This window comes from Dermacentor variabilis, chromosome 6 (genome assembly GCF_050947875.1).
Source record: "Dermacentor variabilis isolate Ectoservices chromosome 6, ASM5094787v1, whole genome shotgun sequence".
In the NCBI taxonomy this organism is placed as follows: domain Eukaryota; kingdom Metazoa; phylum Arthropoda; class Arachnida; order Ixodida; family Ixodidae; genus Dermacentor; species Dermacentor variabilis.
In genome coordinates this window covers 81,133,661-81,152,394 of record NC_134573.1, presented here as the reverse complement: position 1 = coordinate 81,152,394, position 18,734 = coordinate 81,133,661, and the positions used below count along the sequence as shown (strand labels likewise).

Sequence of the window (18,734 nt, the reverse complement as noted above, 5' to 3'; positions counted from 1 at the left end):
GCATGCCTATGGGTGAATCTCATGAATGCGGCATAATGCTATACGTACCAAGGGAGTCTGTGTACGTCGACTGACCTGCAATCTTTCTCCATAAATCTTCCGCTACCTCGATGTCCTCTCGATGTTTTGAAAAGCGCTAGGGCTTGCGTTGTTCGGGAACTACACGTAGGCCTCATACCGCTCTCCATATATGAGAAAGAGGTTTTTTGGTGTTTAGGGATTCACAACATTTTGCCCAATGTTGAGATTCCATTTCATTCTTAGATCATGGATTGACTTTTTTCTTCGGAACCTTCGCTCCGCACGCCGACGAATCCCACATAGTCGTTGCAACTCCACGTCGAATTTTGAAAACATTGGGGAACATGTCAGCCTGCACATCGTATTCTGCATTGCTTCCGTGATCGCTTGTTGAATGCAAGAAAGGAGACCTTTGCGACAAGCTTCCATGCTTGTTTCGAATGCGGACCCGTCAATTCGGCGGTTTGGGTTTGGTGAATAACAGTTGGCCAAATCTTTGATTTTAAGGTAACTGGGAATGTGTTCACTGCAACGTGTCTGAATGTTTAAGAATCACTTCACATGAGTAGCAAAGTGACGTGACCCAAATGCCGAGTCTAAGCAACTGCTGTATGGTGTGCCTTGTAGAAAGGTAGGGCTCCCATCATCAAGCAGGGACAGTTCATCATCAGCTGCAAATAAGGCCAATCGCCGGCCCATTGCGTTAACTTTGGAGTTTCCCCAGTTTCGCCGTTAAAGCGTCCTGTGATAATCCATGGACCAGGGGTTGCTGCCTAGATGACTTCTAGTCTCTTGCTATCAAACCGGGTTGTTGGGGATAAGTAGTTGGCCACGATTGTAAAAGCTAGCTTTTTCTTCTTAACAGTCATACAAGCATACGTATTCTCATCATGAGGTGGCACATGCTGAAAGACGTAGGTAAGTCCTAGACGACTAAACACAAAGACTGCTGTTTTCGCTGCAGGTTGAGGCCATGATTGATTCGTAACCTGATAGCCGGATTGAGTTTGCTAATTTTGGTTCGCAGATTACAATGATTGGGAAGCGGTTAGAATATACATACAGATGAAAGTCAAACATCCAGCATCTAATTACTCTGGCATTCCACTGGATAATCGATGCTTCTCTCACCTCTTTGCGGAAAGACTGGCAATTGTCAGCCATGGTTCTATTCGAGGCCTGCTTGTGCTGGGCTAAGCGCGTCCAGCACTTGCAAGAAGACAAAGTTCAGCGTAGCCTATAGGACATCGTAAAACACTGCAACGAATCAAATACTAAAAAAACGTATCCTTAGACAAATTATCTCAATCTATTATTGCATAGCGTACGGCTTTATCTAATGTATGTACTTAGATCGCGAGCTTGCAGCAACATGTAAAGTAAGCAAATATTATAATAGTAAATTGTATTCATGTTCCTTTCGCCGAACCTAAGGGAGAATTAGAAGAGAGAGAGAAAACAAGGATAGGAAAGGCAGGGAGGTCAACCAGAACAGCATCTAGCTGGTTTGCTACCCTGCACTGGGGGTGGGGAAAGGGGAATAGAAAGAGGAAGAAAGGGAGAGAGTAAGCACTGAGTACGTGTGGGAGGGACACCATACACAAGGACACTATAATCGGTCTCTTAAGCCGGTGCACTTCAAGTACTGCACTAGTGCACGAATTGCTTTTCCAGCCAGTGACGGGTGTGGCCACGGTCCGAGTATCTGACTCGGTGAACGGTCTCCAGTCCAGTCGCCGTAAAGTTGCCCGCAGAGAGGCGTTCGACATCGTAGCGAGGGCAGGTACACAATAGGTGCTCGATGGTCTCCTCACACCCACTGGAGTCGCAAATCGGGCTCTGGGCGATTACCATACGGTAGGAGTATACGTTCGTGAACACCACTCCGAGCCAGAACCGACACAACAAGGTTGTTTCGCCGCGAGAAAGGCTAGATGGCAGTTGCAGCCGTAGCGTGGGATCCAGTTTACGTAATTTGCAATTGAAGGCACTTGAAATTCAGAGATCTTATGACTTCTTGCGTGCAAGTAGGCGAAGTTCTCTGGCAGTGTCCGACCTCGCCAAAGGTATTGGACGCGTCTTGGTATCTTCGTGGGCACACCGGGCAGCCTTGTCAGCTAGGTTGTTGCCGACGATGCCACAGTGAGCAGGGATTCATTGAAATATAATGTGGTGTCCTCTTTCCAGAGCATGGTGGTGCACTTCCCTGATGTCAGATATCATCTGCTCGCAAGTTCTTTGACGTAATGCAGACTTGATGCTGTGAAGGGCTGCCTTAGAGTCACAAAATGCGACCCATTTCTCTGTTGACTCTTCGGTGATGTACATCATAGCGGCATGGAGAGCTGCAAGTTCTGCCGATGTAGATGTAGTCATGTGCGACAGTTTGAATTTAACTGTAACGTTCTCGGCTGGAACGACGAATGCGGCAGTTGAGCTGGTAGGTGAGGTCGAACCATCGGTATATGTACGAATGTGGTCATGATACGTCTGGTGCAGTAATAGGAGCGTAAGTTGCTTCAGAACCGGCACTGGATGATTGGGCTTTTTTGTAATTCCAGGAATAGCAAAATTCACTTCAGGCTGTCGCAGGCACCACAGGGGAGAGGAAGGCTTCGCCGCCGGTGTAAAAGATGCCGGTATGCACTCTTGATGAGCGCTAATCACTCGTGAAAAGGTCGCTTGAGGTCTCTCGGCTGGTAGGAAGGCTAAATGATGGTCGGGGATCCTTGGCAGATGGCGAATGTCCGCTCTGAGAGAGTCGACAGCTACATGTGTCGGGATTATATGATCTCCCGCGATGGCGATTGTTGCTGCTGTTGAGGTGCACCGAGGCAGCCCTAAACACGTGCGTAGGGCATGACCTTGTGTGCTCTCCAAGGCGCGAAAGTTCGTCTTGCATGCATTTGACAACACTGGTAGGCTGTAACGTAGGAGTCGGAGAAACAAAACCCTGTAAAGCTGCAACATACAATGAACTGATGTACCTCAGTTTTTCCCGCAGAGAAATTTGAAGACCTGAGCAATGGCGACTAACTTCTTCTTCAGGAAGACGCAGTGAGCGCTCCGCGACAGGTTGCGGTCAATGATGACGCCCAGAAAACGATGCGTCTTAACATAGGATATAGCTCAACTATTGATGGACACAGGATACAATGACATTTGTTTGTGCGTAAAACCAACTAATGCGCACTTTTCAGTAGACACACTGAGGCCTTGTTCTCGGAGATAAGACGCCGTCATGGTTGCCGCCCACTGAAGCCTGGCTTTTAGCTGAGGGGGAGTCACCACAGAGGCCCAGATGCAAATGTAATAATAATAATATTTGGGGTTTTACGTGCCAAAACCACTTTCTGATTATGAGGCACGCCGTAGTGGAGGGCTCCGGAAATTTTGACCACCTGGGGTTCTTTAACGTGCACCTAAATCTAAGCACACGGGTGTTTTCGCATTTCGCCCCCATCGAAATGCGGCCGCCGTGGCCGGGATTCGATCCCGCAACCTCGTGCTCAGCAGCCCAACACCATAGCCACTGAGCAACCACGGCGGGTGCAGATGCAAATGTCGTCGCCGTATATTTAGACATGAACTGTCTGCGGTAGGTAATCCGCAAGTCCTACCAGGACGAGGTTCAACAAAATAAGGCTCAACACTCCACCATGAGGCCCACCACGTCAGGTGTAATGGTCTGAAGTTGGGCCGTCTTCGGTCTGTAAGAAAAAAAAAACGCCTCTCAGTCAAATAGTCCCGAATCCATTTATATATCCGGCCACCAACTCCAACAGCCTCAAGTTAGTTCAGTATGGCCTCATGGGCGACGTTGTCGTATGCTCCTTTTATATCTAGAAAAAGTGCCGCAGATAGGCGCTTGAGGCTTTTTTGATTTTGGACCCATGTTACGATGTCAATGACGATGTCCATGGACGTGCGACCTCGACGAAAGCCTGTCATGGCGTCCGGATAGATGTTGAATCGTTCTAGGTACCATTCCAAGCGAGCAAGAATCATTCTTTCCATCAATTTGCCGACGCAGCTCGAAAGCGCAATCGGACGATATGATGACAGCTCAAGCGGAGATTTTCCAGCTTTCAGAATGGGGATCAAGCGGCTCGATTTCCATTGTTTAGGAACGACGCCATTCTGCCAAGACTCATTGTAGTAGCTGAGCAGCTCATCACATGCGTCATGTCCAAGGTGGCATAGGGCAGCATACGTGATGCTTCAGGTCTTGATGACGAAGAACTCCTGCAGGTCGCCAACGCAGCATCGAGCTCTTCGAGTGAAAATAGCACGTTCATTTCTGGTACACGTGCCTCAGGGATGTCATTCAATGCTGCGTCAGTAATGATGGCCACGGACCCAGGAACCCGTGCACAGAACTCCTCAGCCACTTGAAGTGCCGAGCAGAGTTGGTAGAGGGCCAGAGCAGCAAAGGGCTTCCTTTGATGCGAAGATGAGCGAAGAAGCTTAACCGTTCTCCATATGTGCGAGAGCGATTTTCGGGGACCAAGCGACTGACAGAAACTTTTCCATCGCTTATCTTCCAATTTATCCATGCGACGCTGGACTTTCTTTTGTATGCGTCATGAAGCCCTCAGATCCAAGACGGACTTCTTGCGCCGATACCTCCTCTCCACCTGTCAGCGCGCCGCAAGCAGCCTCTCCAGCTCCATGTCTAAGTCTGTTCACCTTGCTGGCCTTGTAAACGAGCAGATGGATGTTTTCAATGCCTCTGCGATTGTTTCTTCGATAGTGTGTAAAAGACCTTCCAGACATGTGTCATCCATATCCTTCTTAAAATTTGACCAATCAACTGTATGCAAGGCAGTAGAGGAGCGTTGCTCAGCTCCTCTAATCTTTATGTATGTTGGAATATGGTCGCTTCCATGTGTTTCTATGTCCGTAAACCATTGGACGCTCGAGGCAAAGCGCCGTGACACCAAAGTTAAGTCCAAGCAGCCACTATAGGTCGTGCCTCGCAGAAATGTAGGGCAGCTGTGATTCCCACAGCACAAATCATGGTCTGCAGCAAAGGAGGCAAGACTCCTGCCTTTGAAGTCAATTTTAGTGCTTCCTCATAGCTGGTGATGCGCGTTGAAGTCAACTGTGATAAACCAAGGGCCATTGTTCATTAGTAATATTTTCTTAAGTCGTTCGCCGTGAAAGTGACCCACTGAGGATGTGTAGGCTCCAATTAGTGTAAATGACTCATTCTTCTTTTGGACGTTTAGGCAGACATATTGGTTGCCGTCATGAGGCTCTACCGCGTTAGCGACTTATGTTAAGTCCGTGCGGATGTAGATGATCACTTTCGTGCTCGTACCGCTTGTGAACGAAACGAAAGATTCATAACCGGACAGTCTGAGTGGAGTTGATGTATTTGGTTCGCAAATGACCAGTATGGGAAAGCGATTTGTAAAAATGAAATGGCGAAAGTCTGATATACGGGTCCTTAGACCCCTGGCATTCCACTGAAAGATCGACGCACTTTTAAGTTCAGTGCGGAAGGGGACTATTGGTCGAGCCATGATGCTTAAACGATACTAGCAAGCACTGGATTTAGTGTATCCAGCATTTGCAGAGCGCTTAGAGCTGCTCGTGTTTGCAGCTTGTGCAGTATAATGCGCATTGTAATAATTAGCGATTGCAGCATATCATAGAACGACAGAAAGCTGAGCTAGTTGGTAAGGATTCATTATGCAAATAAAAGTGAGGCGTGCAGACAGGACACAAGAGTAGAGAAATGTACAACAAGTGTTGTCCACTTCTCTACTTTTGTGTCGTGTCTGCACGCCTCACTTTTATTTGCATAATGCAGCATATCAGCCACCTGCCTGTCTTCGTCGCACAAATCGCCGACAGTAGACGTTGGGGGTTGTCCAGCGAAAGTTCGCTGTGATTCTGTTGGTGAATGTTGTCGTTTCGGTAGAGCCGGCCAAGATTCGGCAGATGTGGTCTTCTCAGTGGACTTGCTCTTCGCGGTCTTTTCCACATTGTCTGGCCTGGGCGGTGGAGGAGGAGGTGGTGTTGTAGGAAGTGGCATGCGCCTCCCTTGACGAGCCTTCCTTGAGGAGCCTTCTTTCAGGAGCGCCGGCGACGTGAACGTCTTTTCCTGATTTTATCGGCGGCTTCGCGATGAGATGAATGATCTCTCGCCATCTCTTTCATGATGGCCATTTCCCTCTTAATATGTGGGCATTTCTTCGATGAAGCTTCATGTGATCCTCCGCAGTTTGAACACTTCATTACAGTCTCGCCACATTTATCTGCAGCGTGGGGCTCTCCGCAACGGGGGCATGCTGCATGATTTTCGCAGACGCTGCTCACGTGCCCCAGCTTCATGCATTTGCGGCACTGAAGAGGTTTTGTAATGAAAGGCTCACTGCATGTCTGAAGTGTCCCACCTTAACACGCGAGGGTATATATTTACCCTTGAATGCTATTTTCACGCAGCGTGAACTGCCTAGCCGCTTCACATCAACGATGACCTCATCATCGGCTGGCTTGATAAGAATCGGCAAATTGTTATTAAGGATGGCGACGTCTACGTCGTAGATAACGCCGGTCACTACGTCAGATCCCAGAGGGATGTAAGAGCGCACCTGAATGTCGTCGAGGTCCGTTACGCTGCGTAGAGTGGTCAAAGCAGCCGCATGCTGGACATCAACCGCCAGTAGATTTTTTCGGGTGTTCACTCGAATGTCCGATATTTCATTTGGCACCAGTGCTTCCAGTGACATCGACACTGATTGCCGGTTAAGTAGCTTCATGTTGACGGTGGTAAGCAGGGGCACAAATATGATGGTATTAGCGTCCGGCCTCTGTGTCTGTCTCACTGTTTGTGTTGTTGACGATGAGGACGTCTTGGTGTTCCTTCTCGTCGATCTGCGGCTCTGCACAAGCTGGAAGTCGTCATCGGAAGTGTCCTCACTGCTGAGAGAGTAGACATGGGCGTCCTCGCTGTCGGTGTCGCTCTGCTGACCGATCCGTTTCCTGGAGGCGGCCGCCGCTGACGCCACCATCGCCGGCAGACGTGCGGGGTCGTCTACTTCCATCACGACCGAGCAGGGAGCGAGGACCGGCGGATAAACTTAGGTTTTCACAGAAATAAACCGGAGCTAGAAAGAACAGCTTGTTTTGGTTTGGTGCCAAAAAATGTGAAAGGTATAAAAAAAGAAATGTGAAAGGTATTATGGGCTCGCATTTGATGGAACATTGCCATAACAGCGCATGCAAATTTTTGTACCATTTAGGCTGAGTGCTGTGTCATCGCACGGGGATTATGTCCCGAGAAATTGTGTAGCTATATATTTTCTACAGCTTAATGGGGATGAAAGCGTAAGCGAAGCTTCCTTAGCGCTATTAGATAATGAAATCGCTCTTTTGGAACAAACGACGTCATTTCACCATAAAGTAGCACTATTGTGCGTGACCACACTTGTGCACACCCCATCTTGCCTTTAAGCATGATTACACAACGTGAAGTAGAGTGGAGCGTTGATAAAGAATGAGTTTGTGCATATGCAACTTTTCTTTCCAAATGGAGCGTTGATAAAGAATGAGTTTGTGCATATGCAACTTTTTTTTCCAAAACCAAAGATCGATTTTTGTTCAGAGTTCATATTGCTCTTTTTTTCGTGTGTTTACTCTTCGTGGTATTTCGGTTTCTGCTAATACAGGGAAATCAATCATTACCGACCTGCTCAACTTAACGAACTTCTAAGACGGAGTCAGGCGTAGTTTCAAACGCGTTGTTTCTGCATCATTTCAACCAGCGTGCCCGTCATGCGTTTGTCTAAATATTTGTGGGTGTAAAATGTACCGGCAACTCAAGAGCAAGAAGTAATGCGTATTGAATATAGGGATCGGAATACTCTGAGGCCGCCGTCGGCTCAACGCGTGCGCGCCACCCTTCTCTTCAGCAGTGCAACACGAACGTGGGCCAAGGAAACCCAAGGTCAAGGAGGCTGGCGGCGATCCTACGGGACACGGAGTAAAGGTACCGCACCCGGCGGCTGGCGGTGGTGGTCTGTTGCTGTCGGGTTTGTCCTTCCCATCGGGAAAGGCGCCGCCCCCACCGGCGCCTCCGCAGCCTCCCATGTCGGGCCACTTCGATCCTACGGCGGCCGTCATGGCCGCAGCCGTGTCCTCTTCGCCCGGAGGCGACGGCGGGCCCCCTTCTTCGCCGATGTTCCCCAAGGACGGCTTGATCGGCTCCGCGGGTCTCCTGCAGATGCTTCTGAACGCGGAACGCTCCCAGGAGCTCATCTGGAACAGCGCGAGGTAAGCAGATGTTATCGCCTCGGCCGAAGCGCCAGCCATTGTGGGTTAGACTTGCAAATTGTTATCGCGGTGAGGCACATTTTATCAGTGGTACAAAATTCTCGCAGTGGTAACCACAGCTCCTTTAATGCGTGGTCAATATGAGTGCCAAAGGGAGAGAAAAAGACTGTACGTGAAGTGTGGGAAGCCGGTCACGCACTATATATATATATATATATATATATATATATATATATATATATATATATATATATATATATATATATATATATATATATATATATATATATATATATTGAAGAAAGGTTTATGGGAAGTGGGTCATGGATCCAGAAAGGTCCGCAGCAAAAAACACTGGTTCAGGTTGTAGTCTCACGCTACGGCACACACGCTCTGATATCGTGCTCACCGGACGACAACCACGGGTTCGAGCATACCGAGCCGCCATGCATATACAGGCCACCGCGCCTGGTCCGGCCTGCTCCGTGTGCCGACGCGTCGCTGCGTGCGCGCCCCCCGCCAATCGCAGCAAGGGGAAGCGAGACCACGCGCGCAGCAAGCCGAAGCTCTCTAGAAGCAACAAACAACATTTTTTTAAGCTCTGATGTTCCATATAAACGTAAGTGTAAACAAGACGTCCGAAGGCAAATCTAATCTCGACACAATACATGGCCAAATGTACTGTGTCAGAGAAAACAAAGAGCAAAGAACCCAGCTGAGAGAGGCTGCCTGTCCTTCGGCTAGTGCCCACCATCGCGCACCCCACAGAGGAGAAAATGGAAACAGAAATAAAATAAACAAACGACCAGATGGAGGCACGATGGGAAGGTGCTGCTTCAGGACATCGAGAGGACGGAAGAGTGACCGCGCCTCCGACGCCGGTACCCCGACGTGCCGAAGTAACCATCGGCCGGCGGTAGTCTAAGGAGGCCGTCGCCGGCAGAGAGGAACCCGTACGCCCCTTCAGATTCGCCGATGTGGTCTTCTCGGGCCCCGTCTTGCGCGCACGTACCCGAAACGCGCGCAATATCAGGGCCCGAATCCCGCCATAATGTCGACCAATAGGTAAAGCCCGTTGACCTTCCCGTGGTCGGGATGACAGCCGAGAGTCACTAAGTTTTATGACCCACTGCCACCCCGTTCAGGCAGTGAGGAGAGGGAGACGGAGCTCCCAGTAACGCAACGCAACGGCTCCACACGACCCCTGCGAGCACCCGAAACTTCACAAGGTAGAGCACTGTCTCGCGCCCTGCGCTGCCGACATTGCTTGGACAAGGTTGTCCTCCTTTAAAGTTACAATTGCCCCCACGCAAATAAGCATGAGCAATCCTGGCGATCTAAGAGGCGGGCACAGGAGGGTCGAAGTAGGACTTGAGGATGATATCTCGTCCACGGCGGCGGAGATCGGCAGGCGGCGTAATGGGCTCGATGGTGTGGTTAACAAGGAGATTTGTGCTCGACCATGCGGTATTGCCCGTAATAATTAGGGAGCAATTTTGGAGGCAGAATAGGAACATGGGGCGGTAAGTGCAACCATACGCATATTCCGGGAAGGAAAGTGTTGGCGGAGTGTGGTCGTTCCGGATTTGTTTCTGTCGCTGCTGGTCCGTGGTAGCAAAACCCTTGGCCGGTTGACGACATTCTTCGACATGTCGGGCAGCTTTGCAATAGGGTGCTTACTTCGAGGCATCGAGTTGGTAAGGCAGTAAGGTGTGTATGGTATGACACAGTCGGCGACCGTACACTAGGAAGAAGAAGTACACTAGGTGATGATAACCCTTCGGTTGCCTGCAGTAGTCAATGGGCGGGGTTCATACAGATCTACGTCGACACGGTCGAACGGACAGGCAGAACAAGGAAGCGGCTGCAAATGATCGGCCTTAGGATGATAGTTTTGTTTCGTCGCTGACACTCAGGGAAGGTACTATAAACTGCGAATGAAGGTCTACTTCTACCTCTGTAGTATCAGTGCCGCAGGCGTTCGTATAAGTCTTTAAGACAACGGCGTGAGCACATCGCGGTCTGGACGGAAGGCCGCAGATTTCAGATCGTAACGTTTGTGGTGTGACTACAAGCCACTTCCGACCATCTGGTGAATAGTTTCGCTGGTACAGGAGGCCGTCACGAATAACTAAGTGCGAAGCTTGACGATTCAACGTCCGAGATTTCGGAAGTGTAAGTACTTCGGAGAGAAGGTCAATTGGTGCAGCGATCCATGGATTGTTGCGCTGCGCTGAAGAAATGGTGTCGGTGTCCAGAGAGGACAGCGTTAGTTCAAAAGTGGAGAAGGACGCACCCTTGGCAAAGAGGCGCGACCGGGAGAGTGCTTCAGGATTTGCATGTGTGTGGTGAGAAAGGTATACCATTCATTAGTACATTTAGTAGATATCATTTAGTACTGAATCCGAAGAGCCCAACGTGCAAGGCGGCCTGTGGGCCCTTCAATGAAAACAACCAACATCACACGCGGTGGTCTCTGACAACGAAAAACGCTGTGCTCTGCCATTGCGACCTTTTCAGCGACTCCGGAATGTATCATCCTGCTCCCCTTGTTCAGAGCATATTGAGCAGTGCGGAACGGCCCGTGTTGACAAGAAGCACCAGTGAACATCAACACTATTAAAATACCACCGAAGTTTTTTGAAAACCATTGAAATTTCTTTTACAACCAAGCTGTTATCCTTTAGTTGGTCGGGATGTCTCGCGCCTTGCTCACTCAAAAATGGCAGCTTCAAGGGTGAGTTGTGTTTGAGTTCCTGCGTAAAAAGATTAAGTTTTCTCGTACGTCCGAAATATAATACAATGCTATCGTGTCTGTAGATTGTGTGTAAGTCGAACTTTACAAATTTTCTGGCACATTTTACTTTGAGAAATTCAATTAGTTAAATAACGCACTTGCGCTATAGGCAGTCGGCTCAAGAACAAACGTCAGCTGGAAGGCTTTGTGTTGTTTGTTATTTGTTTCCATGTAACAGAATTATATTTTCTGGTATATTTGAATTACAATTCGATGTTAACATGTCTACAGGTTGTGTGTAAGTCGCATTCTACGAATTTTTTCCCCCACTGTACTTTGACAAATTTAGTAGCTTCAATCGCGCCCTAGCGTTACAGACGGAGGGCCTACCAGAATGAGGATGTATGCTGTACAAAAGGTACCGCCACCTAGCGGTCGGGGTTACTCAGACACTTCAAACGACAACTGGAAAAGGGCTTTGCCTTTCAGTTTCCGCACAACTTTTGCATTCTCGTATATTCGAATAACAATCCAAATCTATCATGTCTGCAGCTTCCTTGTAAGTCGTATCTTGCGCATTTTCTGGCGCAATTTACTTTTAGATATTAATTTAGTACAATAAAGCCCTTGTGCACGGCGGACGGCCTTAAAGAATGATGATGTTTGCTGCACTTTCACACACGTGCGTGCGCGCGTGACGTACGTCGCTTGTGGTGGTGGTGCTTGTGTAACATCGTCTAACGCCAGTTGGGGTGGTGTTATTTGTCTAACGTCCGCACTTGCTCTGCTGTACATCCACTTTCACATGGTGGAATGGAGGTATTCTTTTTTTCGGGTAAACATTAGTTGTTTGAGTGTAAAAGATTTTTTTCAGTTTAGTATGTTAGCTACACGTTGAGGAGCTCTGTTGGGGGAAAAGACGCAAAAACGAAAGTTTTTCTTTTTCTGCTTAGCATGATCCGAGAATACCCTATGCACAATGCTCACAGGATGGGAGGCGGCGGCGGTGGTGGAGGCACCGGCGCGAACAACGCTTTCGGCGGTCCACCTTCCGGGCTGTCGGCCAAGCTCGGTGCCGAAGGCGGCCTGTCCGCCTTCTCACTGCTCTCGTCCACCACGCACCCGTTCGGTTCGCTGGAGGAGGCGGTCCTCCGCCAGCGACTGCAGGGCTCCGGAGTGACGCAGCCATGCCCCTGGAGTAGCACTGGGGGAGGAGGGTCGGTGCAAGAAGTCACAGCCAGGTTGCTCTTCATGGTCATCCGCTGGGTGAAATGTCTGCCAACGTTCCAGACGTTATCCAAAAGTGACCAGGTGCGCTTTTTATTTGTATTTATTGATAGTCACATGTAATATATTTTGACCAGTGATACAGGAAGAGGCCTTGTGTTCCCTTTATTTCTCCTTATAAAAATACTGTGAACTGAAGGGTCATGTATCAACAGTAGTTTCCTGCTTATCTACGAGTAATCAGTCAATCAATCGATGTTTTATGTTTAGCAGCATCAATGCAAGGTTAATGGGAATTCCGAAGGAAAAGCTGGATATACTTCGGCTTGAGAAAGCTTCGTTCTTCCAAACAACATTGTGGCAGTACATTATTCTATGTCAATACACAATAGCAATATCTGAGTATCCAACAGAGTTGGGAAGGCGGCTGAACTGGGTATTTTGAGTGACGTCACTGAGATGCACTTTAGGAATGCAAACAAAATTTCTGTTGGGCATTAGCAAGCCCACACAATTCCGCATGCAATTTCGTTTTTGGAACAGTTTGTGTGCAGAATACTTGTTACAAGGCAGCGTCATAAAAGTACGATATCACACTTGTGACTCGCGCACTTTTGAATTAGATTCTAATTAACATTCATCGGGAGTTTTGAGCTTAACAAAGTGAGCTGAGGCATACTTGGTGACAGATCATTTATTCTACCGTCTTGCACTATGTGTATATAACATTCGTCGCATCAATGACGCATTCTATTGCTTACGTGCTACGAAGTAGTACAACTAATGCGCACTTTGCCTTGTTTTATTTCTTTTCAGTGTATTAGCATTTCCCTATTGCTAGCTTTAGTGGCCGGATAAGAGAACTAGGTAAAAAGCCATAAATCTGGCTGTTCAGTAGGATGAGGCAAGGAGAATAAAGTGGTCCAAGCAACGGGTGCAACTGGCTACTGCTCAGCCTGGCGCTGGTCGTTTAAATGACTATAGATTAAGATCATGTCAGCGGGCGCGGGCAATCCATTGGGCACAGTGGCCCCTTACATTCAAGAATTTCTCCGCCGAATCGCTACGTTTAACAAAAGCAAGCCAGTGCTGGCCGCGCTTTCGCGCAATGTCTGTCCAGTCTCGCGGCACCTAATGCTATGAAAATATTGCACAAACTGCCAGCCCATAGTTTATTGTAAAGTTACGTCGCACAGGAGAGAAAATGAAGAACCGATGGACGAAACGAGTTATTAGTCGCATTCATACTTGTTCAACAGCAAAATGCATATTACCGCCATTTTTCAAAATGTGGTTATCTATTTTCCGTGTCTGCCATTTGAAGAAGCCCAAAATTACCATAAGACCTTTGAAGAGAAAGTTTTAAAAGCAAGTGCTAGTGTAACATGAATTTCGTCGGACCTAACGGCTACGTGAAGGAGGAGAACGAGAAATTCCCGAGCGAACTCAAGTACCGTTAGATGCTTTGAATAAACACACATACTTCATGTCAGGAATTGTGTCTTTACCATTTATTACTTGGTGCGGAGCGCGCACGGCTGTGTATACGTCTATTGCATAGCACCCCCCCCCCACACACACACACGCAGGCTCCCCCAATTCAAGTTCACAAATAACGTGAAGATACGCGTAGTTTGTTGCTGAACAATATTTTTCTTGACAAACACTCACAGAAATTCCTGTCAACGACTAGCGTTACGATCTTCATCGCCAGCAAAAAAAAAATTCTGTATTGTATTCATTTTTGTCGCAACACTAAAACATTACAAACAAACAGTACATTTCATAATGGCAACATTACAAACCCTTTCGCTATTTCCTGTCACTAACTCTTCTGCGCCTCCCATACAGGTTACACTGCTGGAGGAGTCATGGAAGGACCTGTTCCTCCTCTACATGGCCCAGTGGTCGGTGGCAGCCGACATCGTCTCTTCGCTGCCGGGCCTCAAAGGGGGTGGTGGCCCTTCGCCAACGGCCGCCGCTTCGTTGCGTCTGCATCAGTCGGACGGCCTGGATGGCCCACCGTCGTCGCCCCAGCACGCCGCCGAACTGCACTACATCCAGGACGTGATGCGCCGACTCAGGCAGCTATCGCCGGATGACACCGAGTGCAGCTGCCTCAAGGCGGTCGTACTGTTTAAGCCTGGTGAGGTCTCACTCGGAGAACATAGCACATCACCTTTGTTACACCGCGAATGACGCTGTATGATGTGTATGGTGCACTGTAAATGCCAGACTTGGGCAGAGTGCGGGAGCGCCATGTCATTATAGGCAAATGCAATATTAGCAGTTCGGCCTCCGTTTGCTTTGCGTAGGCCCCTGAAGGGTCACGCGATGTTCAAGAGGCGGTCATACGGTGACGCCCGAAAATAAGTCCTCTTGCATGTATAAGCCAGGGTGGTAGTGAAACGAACGCTCAGTGCTATAGACTTTAACGTCGCCTCCATGCAAAACGTGCAAATGATGTTTGCGGCTTTGAAGCAACATTAAATGACACGGAAGTTCATAAAGTGATCTTAACACCATATGTCATACAAAAAAATGATGCATCATTTCCAATAAACAGTGTCATAGGCGTTTCACCGACCACTCCCCTGCAGTTTCCGTTCAGCTTATTGAGCGGGTGTTTCTTTGTTCGCGCAACTGCATAGTTTTACACTGCTTCTTCTTGCCCATTTTGAGGCACACATGCAAGCATGTCTCTAAGCATAGCTTTAGGCAAGGTTCGCTTCGAATGGATATTTCGGCGCAAAAATTCATCGCGGACATATCAGTATGCCCCAGAGAACTATTTGTGAACTTGGACCGGATAGTTATCAGAAAGACGGGTGGTTCAACAGTCTGGCCAGGTTGCAGCAGTGGTCATTCCGCAACTTGAAATGATATTACAAACACTAAAGACCAATCATTGCAACATTAATTAACCGAACAAGCCGTAGAGCCGTACTAACTTTGCGTTCGGCAACGCCGAAGCCAACAACGCATTCGCGCCTGCACCAGCTGTGTTGGCTTTTCTGCTGAATACCAGTGTTATACCTCCTAGTGCCAGTCGAATGGAAGTGCGAGCTACGTTATGCAGAACAACACATAAAAACGTTACTTGTTTTCCCCAGTATGAAAGCCTCCGGTAATATCCCTGTCCCAGTTTTGCGAGAATAACGTAAGACAGTTCCCCAACACTAATATATCTGACTAGCCTGAATTTCTTCAGTATATGAAGTCATTTCGATGGCACACGTGCGGTTTCACCCCATCTCCTCTTATGCCGATCAAAGACTACAGCAAGAAGAGTTTTCTCTCTATGACGGATGACACGTCTCCTACAATTTCAATGACTGGGCAGTGCACTTTGGTCCGCCCACGCTGTTATATTATCAGATTGTAGAACACTGTCAGCCTGCAAAGTGAAAGATGAACCATTTCCTTTCGCATACAGTGGTGCTTCATAAGTTCGCAGGGTCGGGAGAGTGAATTGAGTTTTATTGAAGCGAATAAACTAAGCCGCTGCCTCAGCAAATTGTATCACGAACTGATCACCATCCTTTATCACGCAGAGACTATCGGCCTGTGTGACGTGCACCCGGTGGAGATGCTGCAGGATCAAGCGCAGTGCGTGCTGGGCGACTACATCCGACACAAGCACCCGCGCCAGCCGACCCGCTTCGGCCGCCTACTGCTGCTGCTGCCCATCCTGCGCGCCGTGTCGGCGGCCACCGTCGAGCGGCTTTTCTTCCGGGACACCATCGGCAACATCCCCATCGAACGCATCCTAGGGGACATGTACAACATGGAGAAAGTCGACTGAAGTACGCGTTTCAGGGCATGCTGCGAAAAAATGCCTCCGTGACCCCCCGCCGGACAGAAGCAGGAACCGGTATTCTCAGTGGCAAGGAGGCAAACGCTGCTCAGACAGAATGGATATTCCATGCATCAGCGTTCCGAACGGACGTCCGACCAACTGCATCGCAGCAGCAGCAGCGCGAAGCTGGTTGAAACGGGCCAACGGAGCATTTACTTATTGAGGCTGCATTCGTTTGTAGTGAGCTTATGTCAAACGTTGCCTCTTCCGGGTGCGACATTGGTTCGTCGGTCACAGCAACTGAATCGCTAAATGCCGCCATCTCACACGGTCACATGTACACGAGTGAACGAAGCCAGTGAGAGTTCCACAGCAGGCTCGTTGCCTGTCAGAACTCCTTCGGGTATCCTGAGCGTCATCATCAGTGTTTCAAAACGCCCAGTTTAACTTGGCTCGAACTTCGTTCGTAAATGCAATTATCTGTGTAGACGCGAGTGGCAGAAAGTCGGAGACTGTGCACCCTCGTATGAAGGGTCATTTTGGAAGAATATAAAGAAATGAACTCGGAGTGCTAACGACGGAGGTAGCGCCGCGTGACACATAGACAGCTGTAATCACAATTTGTGTATATAAAGCAGCGAGGAAACACACAAGCTGCACTGGTGGCATCCGTGATCATTTGCTCCGGTTTGAGAAGATTAATTAGGCCAGGTAAACGAATGAAGCCGGAAGAGGACGAAGAACGAAGACGACGTTCACTTGCTGCCAGGTTCGGAATCAGCACCAACATAATTTCGGACAAATTTCGGCGTTGCGTGTCACGAGCTTTACAAATGCCCCACTTACAAGTCCCGTTTGAAGTGGGTTTTCGTAGCCTGAAACACCCACACAAGGACAACCATAGGACGCGCTGCTACCGTTATGCGCATCCGAGCTGCAAATATTCAGAGCTGGGTCGCTGATGCGTTACTAGATGGAGAATAAAATGTGCGTGCGTATGTGCTTTACGTTTTGTAATTGTGTGTCTACAGGTCTGGCGTACGACGTGATGTCAGAAGTTGGGATTCTTGCCTATAAAACTTCAGCGATTGCCTAGCATTTACAAAGGTAGAAAAAGTTATCGCGCACGTCTCTGGAGTTTATACGCTCAATGGAAGATCGTTATAGAAGTCAGCTAATTCTTTTGTTTGATTTCTGTAGCCTCAGCAGTATTTACTGGTGTGTTTCACTCTCACACAAAGTGAAAATTAATTGTACCGTACACAGTATACTCAGTTCAAGCAAGACTACAGTTAGAAGCCGTGCCACAATGAAGGCGCTGGAAAACAGCTCATATTGGCACCAGCTTTGTCATAAATACTTGTTTCGATTTCTTGAAATGAGTTAATTGGAAATTCTCAAGGCAGAGGAAGGCAGCAATTTTTACTTGAAAATCTTCCTTGCCTCATATAATGGGTCAAGCATCTCATACGCACATAGTTTGTTCTGTTCATTGAAATCCGGCAGGGGCTTACAATGTGAATCATGCATCGGCAGGTGGTGGTCAGGTGGGTGATTTATATGAATTAATGTCTACTTAGTACAGTGTCGCTACCCCTTATCGACACTTCCCGACATGCAGCCGGACTCAAATTTTATGAGAGCCACTAAATATTAAGAATACGCCATACTGTAATACTTTGCCTCTGCTGAATTTCCAAATATGCCCCCGTGGGTAATGTCTAAAGTACAGGTTCGTATCTATTCCCAGTATTTCAAGAAATCACGAATACCTACCATGTGCCTGAGATTTCTAACATTTGAATAGACGTCGAAAGAATGTGGCTTGTCGCTGAATATGTGTACATACGGATCGGTCTCGTCGTAGCTGCTTTCGTCGCGCATACGCATAAAGTCACTCGACAGTTTCGTCTGCGTATCAAGATGACACAAATATCCACGGAACTAGTGGCAATCCGAGAGGCAGTTCTCCATATTATGCGACAGCCTCCTTAAGTAATAACAGTTTTCAGGCACTTTAAATCGGCTCTGCAGTTACTTAGTTGTAATGAAATACAGCTCTTATGCAGTGCTGGCTCAGCAAACTTCCGAGCTATACATTCCTGCGCAAGAAAACGGCCACCATATAACATTTCAATGGATTCCCAGTCGCCGTGTTGAACATGGAAACGAACTGGTCGATGCCGAAGCGAAGGCACTCGAAAAATGAGACCAACTCCTTGAAATTCCTTTTTCAAGAGCGGACGCCAACTGCCTTCTCTCATATGTCATCCGAAAAGTGACTGAGAAGCACTGGGACAATCTGTATAATCGCCACAGACGACTCCAGAGACTGGACCCTAACGTGAGATTTAGGCTACCACCAAAAATTCAGTGCAGCTGTGTGAGTCTTCTGCACAGACTTAGACAGGGGGTGGCGGTTAGGCACAGGTATGTGCACCTAATGCGATGCACTTAGCTAGTCTCCAGACTGTGAACTGCGCATTATGAAAGAGACTATAGGTCATGTGCTGTGTGATTAGCTCCAGTAAGTGAAAGTGCGCCAAAAGTTGAGAAATGAAGCTACGCGCCACGACAACCCACCGTTGTCGGAGGACGTTATCTTTAGCACTTGGCATGACGTTATATCTAGTTTTCAGGCCATACAGGCTTTACTATACTTTTTAT

The 18,734-nt window shown here is 48.2% G+C and overlaps 1 protein-coding gene across 1 annotated transcript in view; it reads left to right on the top strand.

Annotated features, from left to right (window-relative positions):
• The window catches only part of dsf (nuclear receptor dissatisfaction), a 48,529-nt gene extending 31,572 nt beyond the window's left edge, over nucleotides 1-16,957 (top strand). The window contains exons 4-7 of the mRNA XM_075697443.1: nucleotides 7,944-8,304; nucleotides 11,995-12,352; nucleotides 14,120-14,414; nucleotides 15,823-16,957. Coding sequence (XP_075553558.1) covers nucleotides 7,944-8,304; nucleotides 11,995-12,352; nucleotides 14,120-14,414; nucleotides 15,823-16,073 — 1,265 coding nt within the window. The 3' untranslated portion in view covers nucleotides 16,074-16,957. The remainder of the gene's footprint in view (nucleotides 1-7,943; nucleotides 8,305-11,994; nucleotides 12,353-14,119; nucleotides 14,415-15,822) is intronic.
• The last annotated feature ends 1,777 nt before the right edge of the window (nucleotides 16,958-18,734 follow it).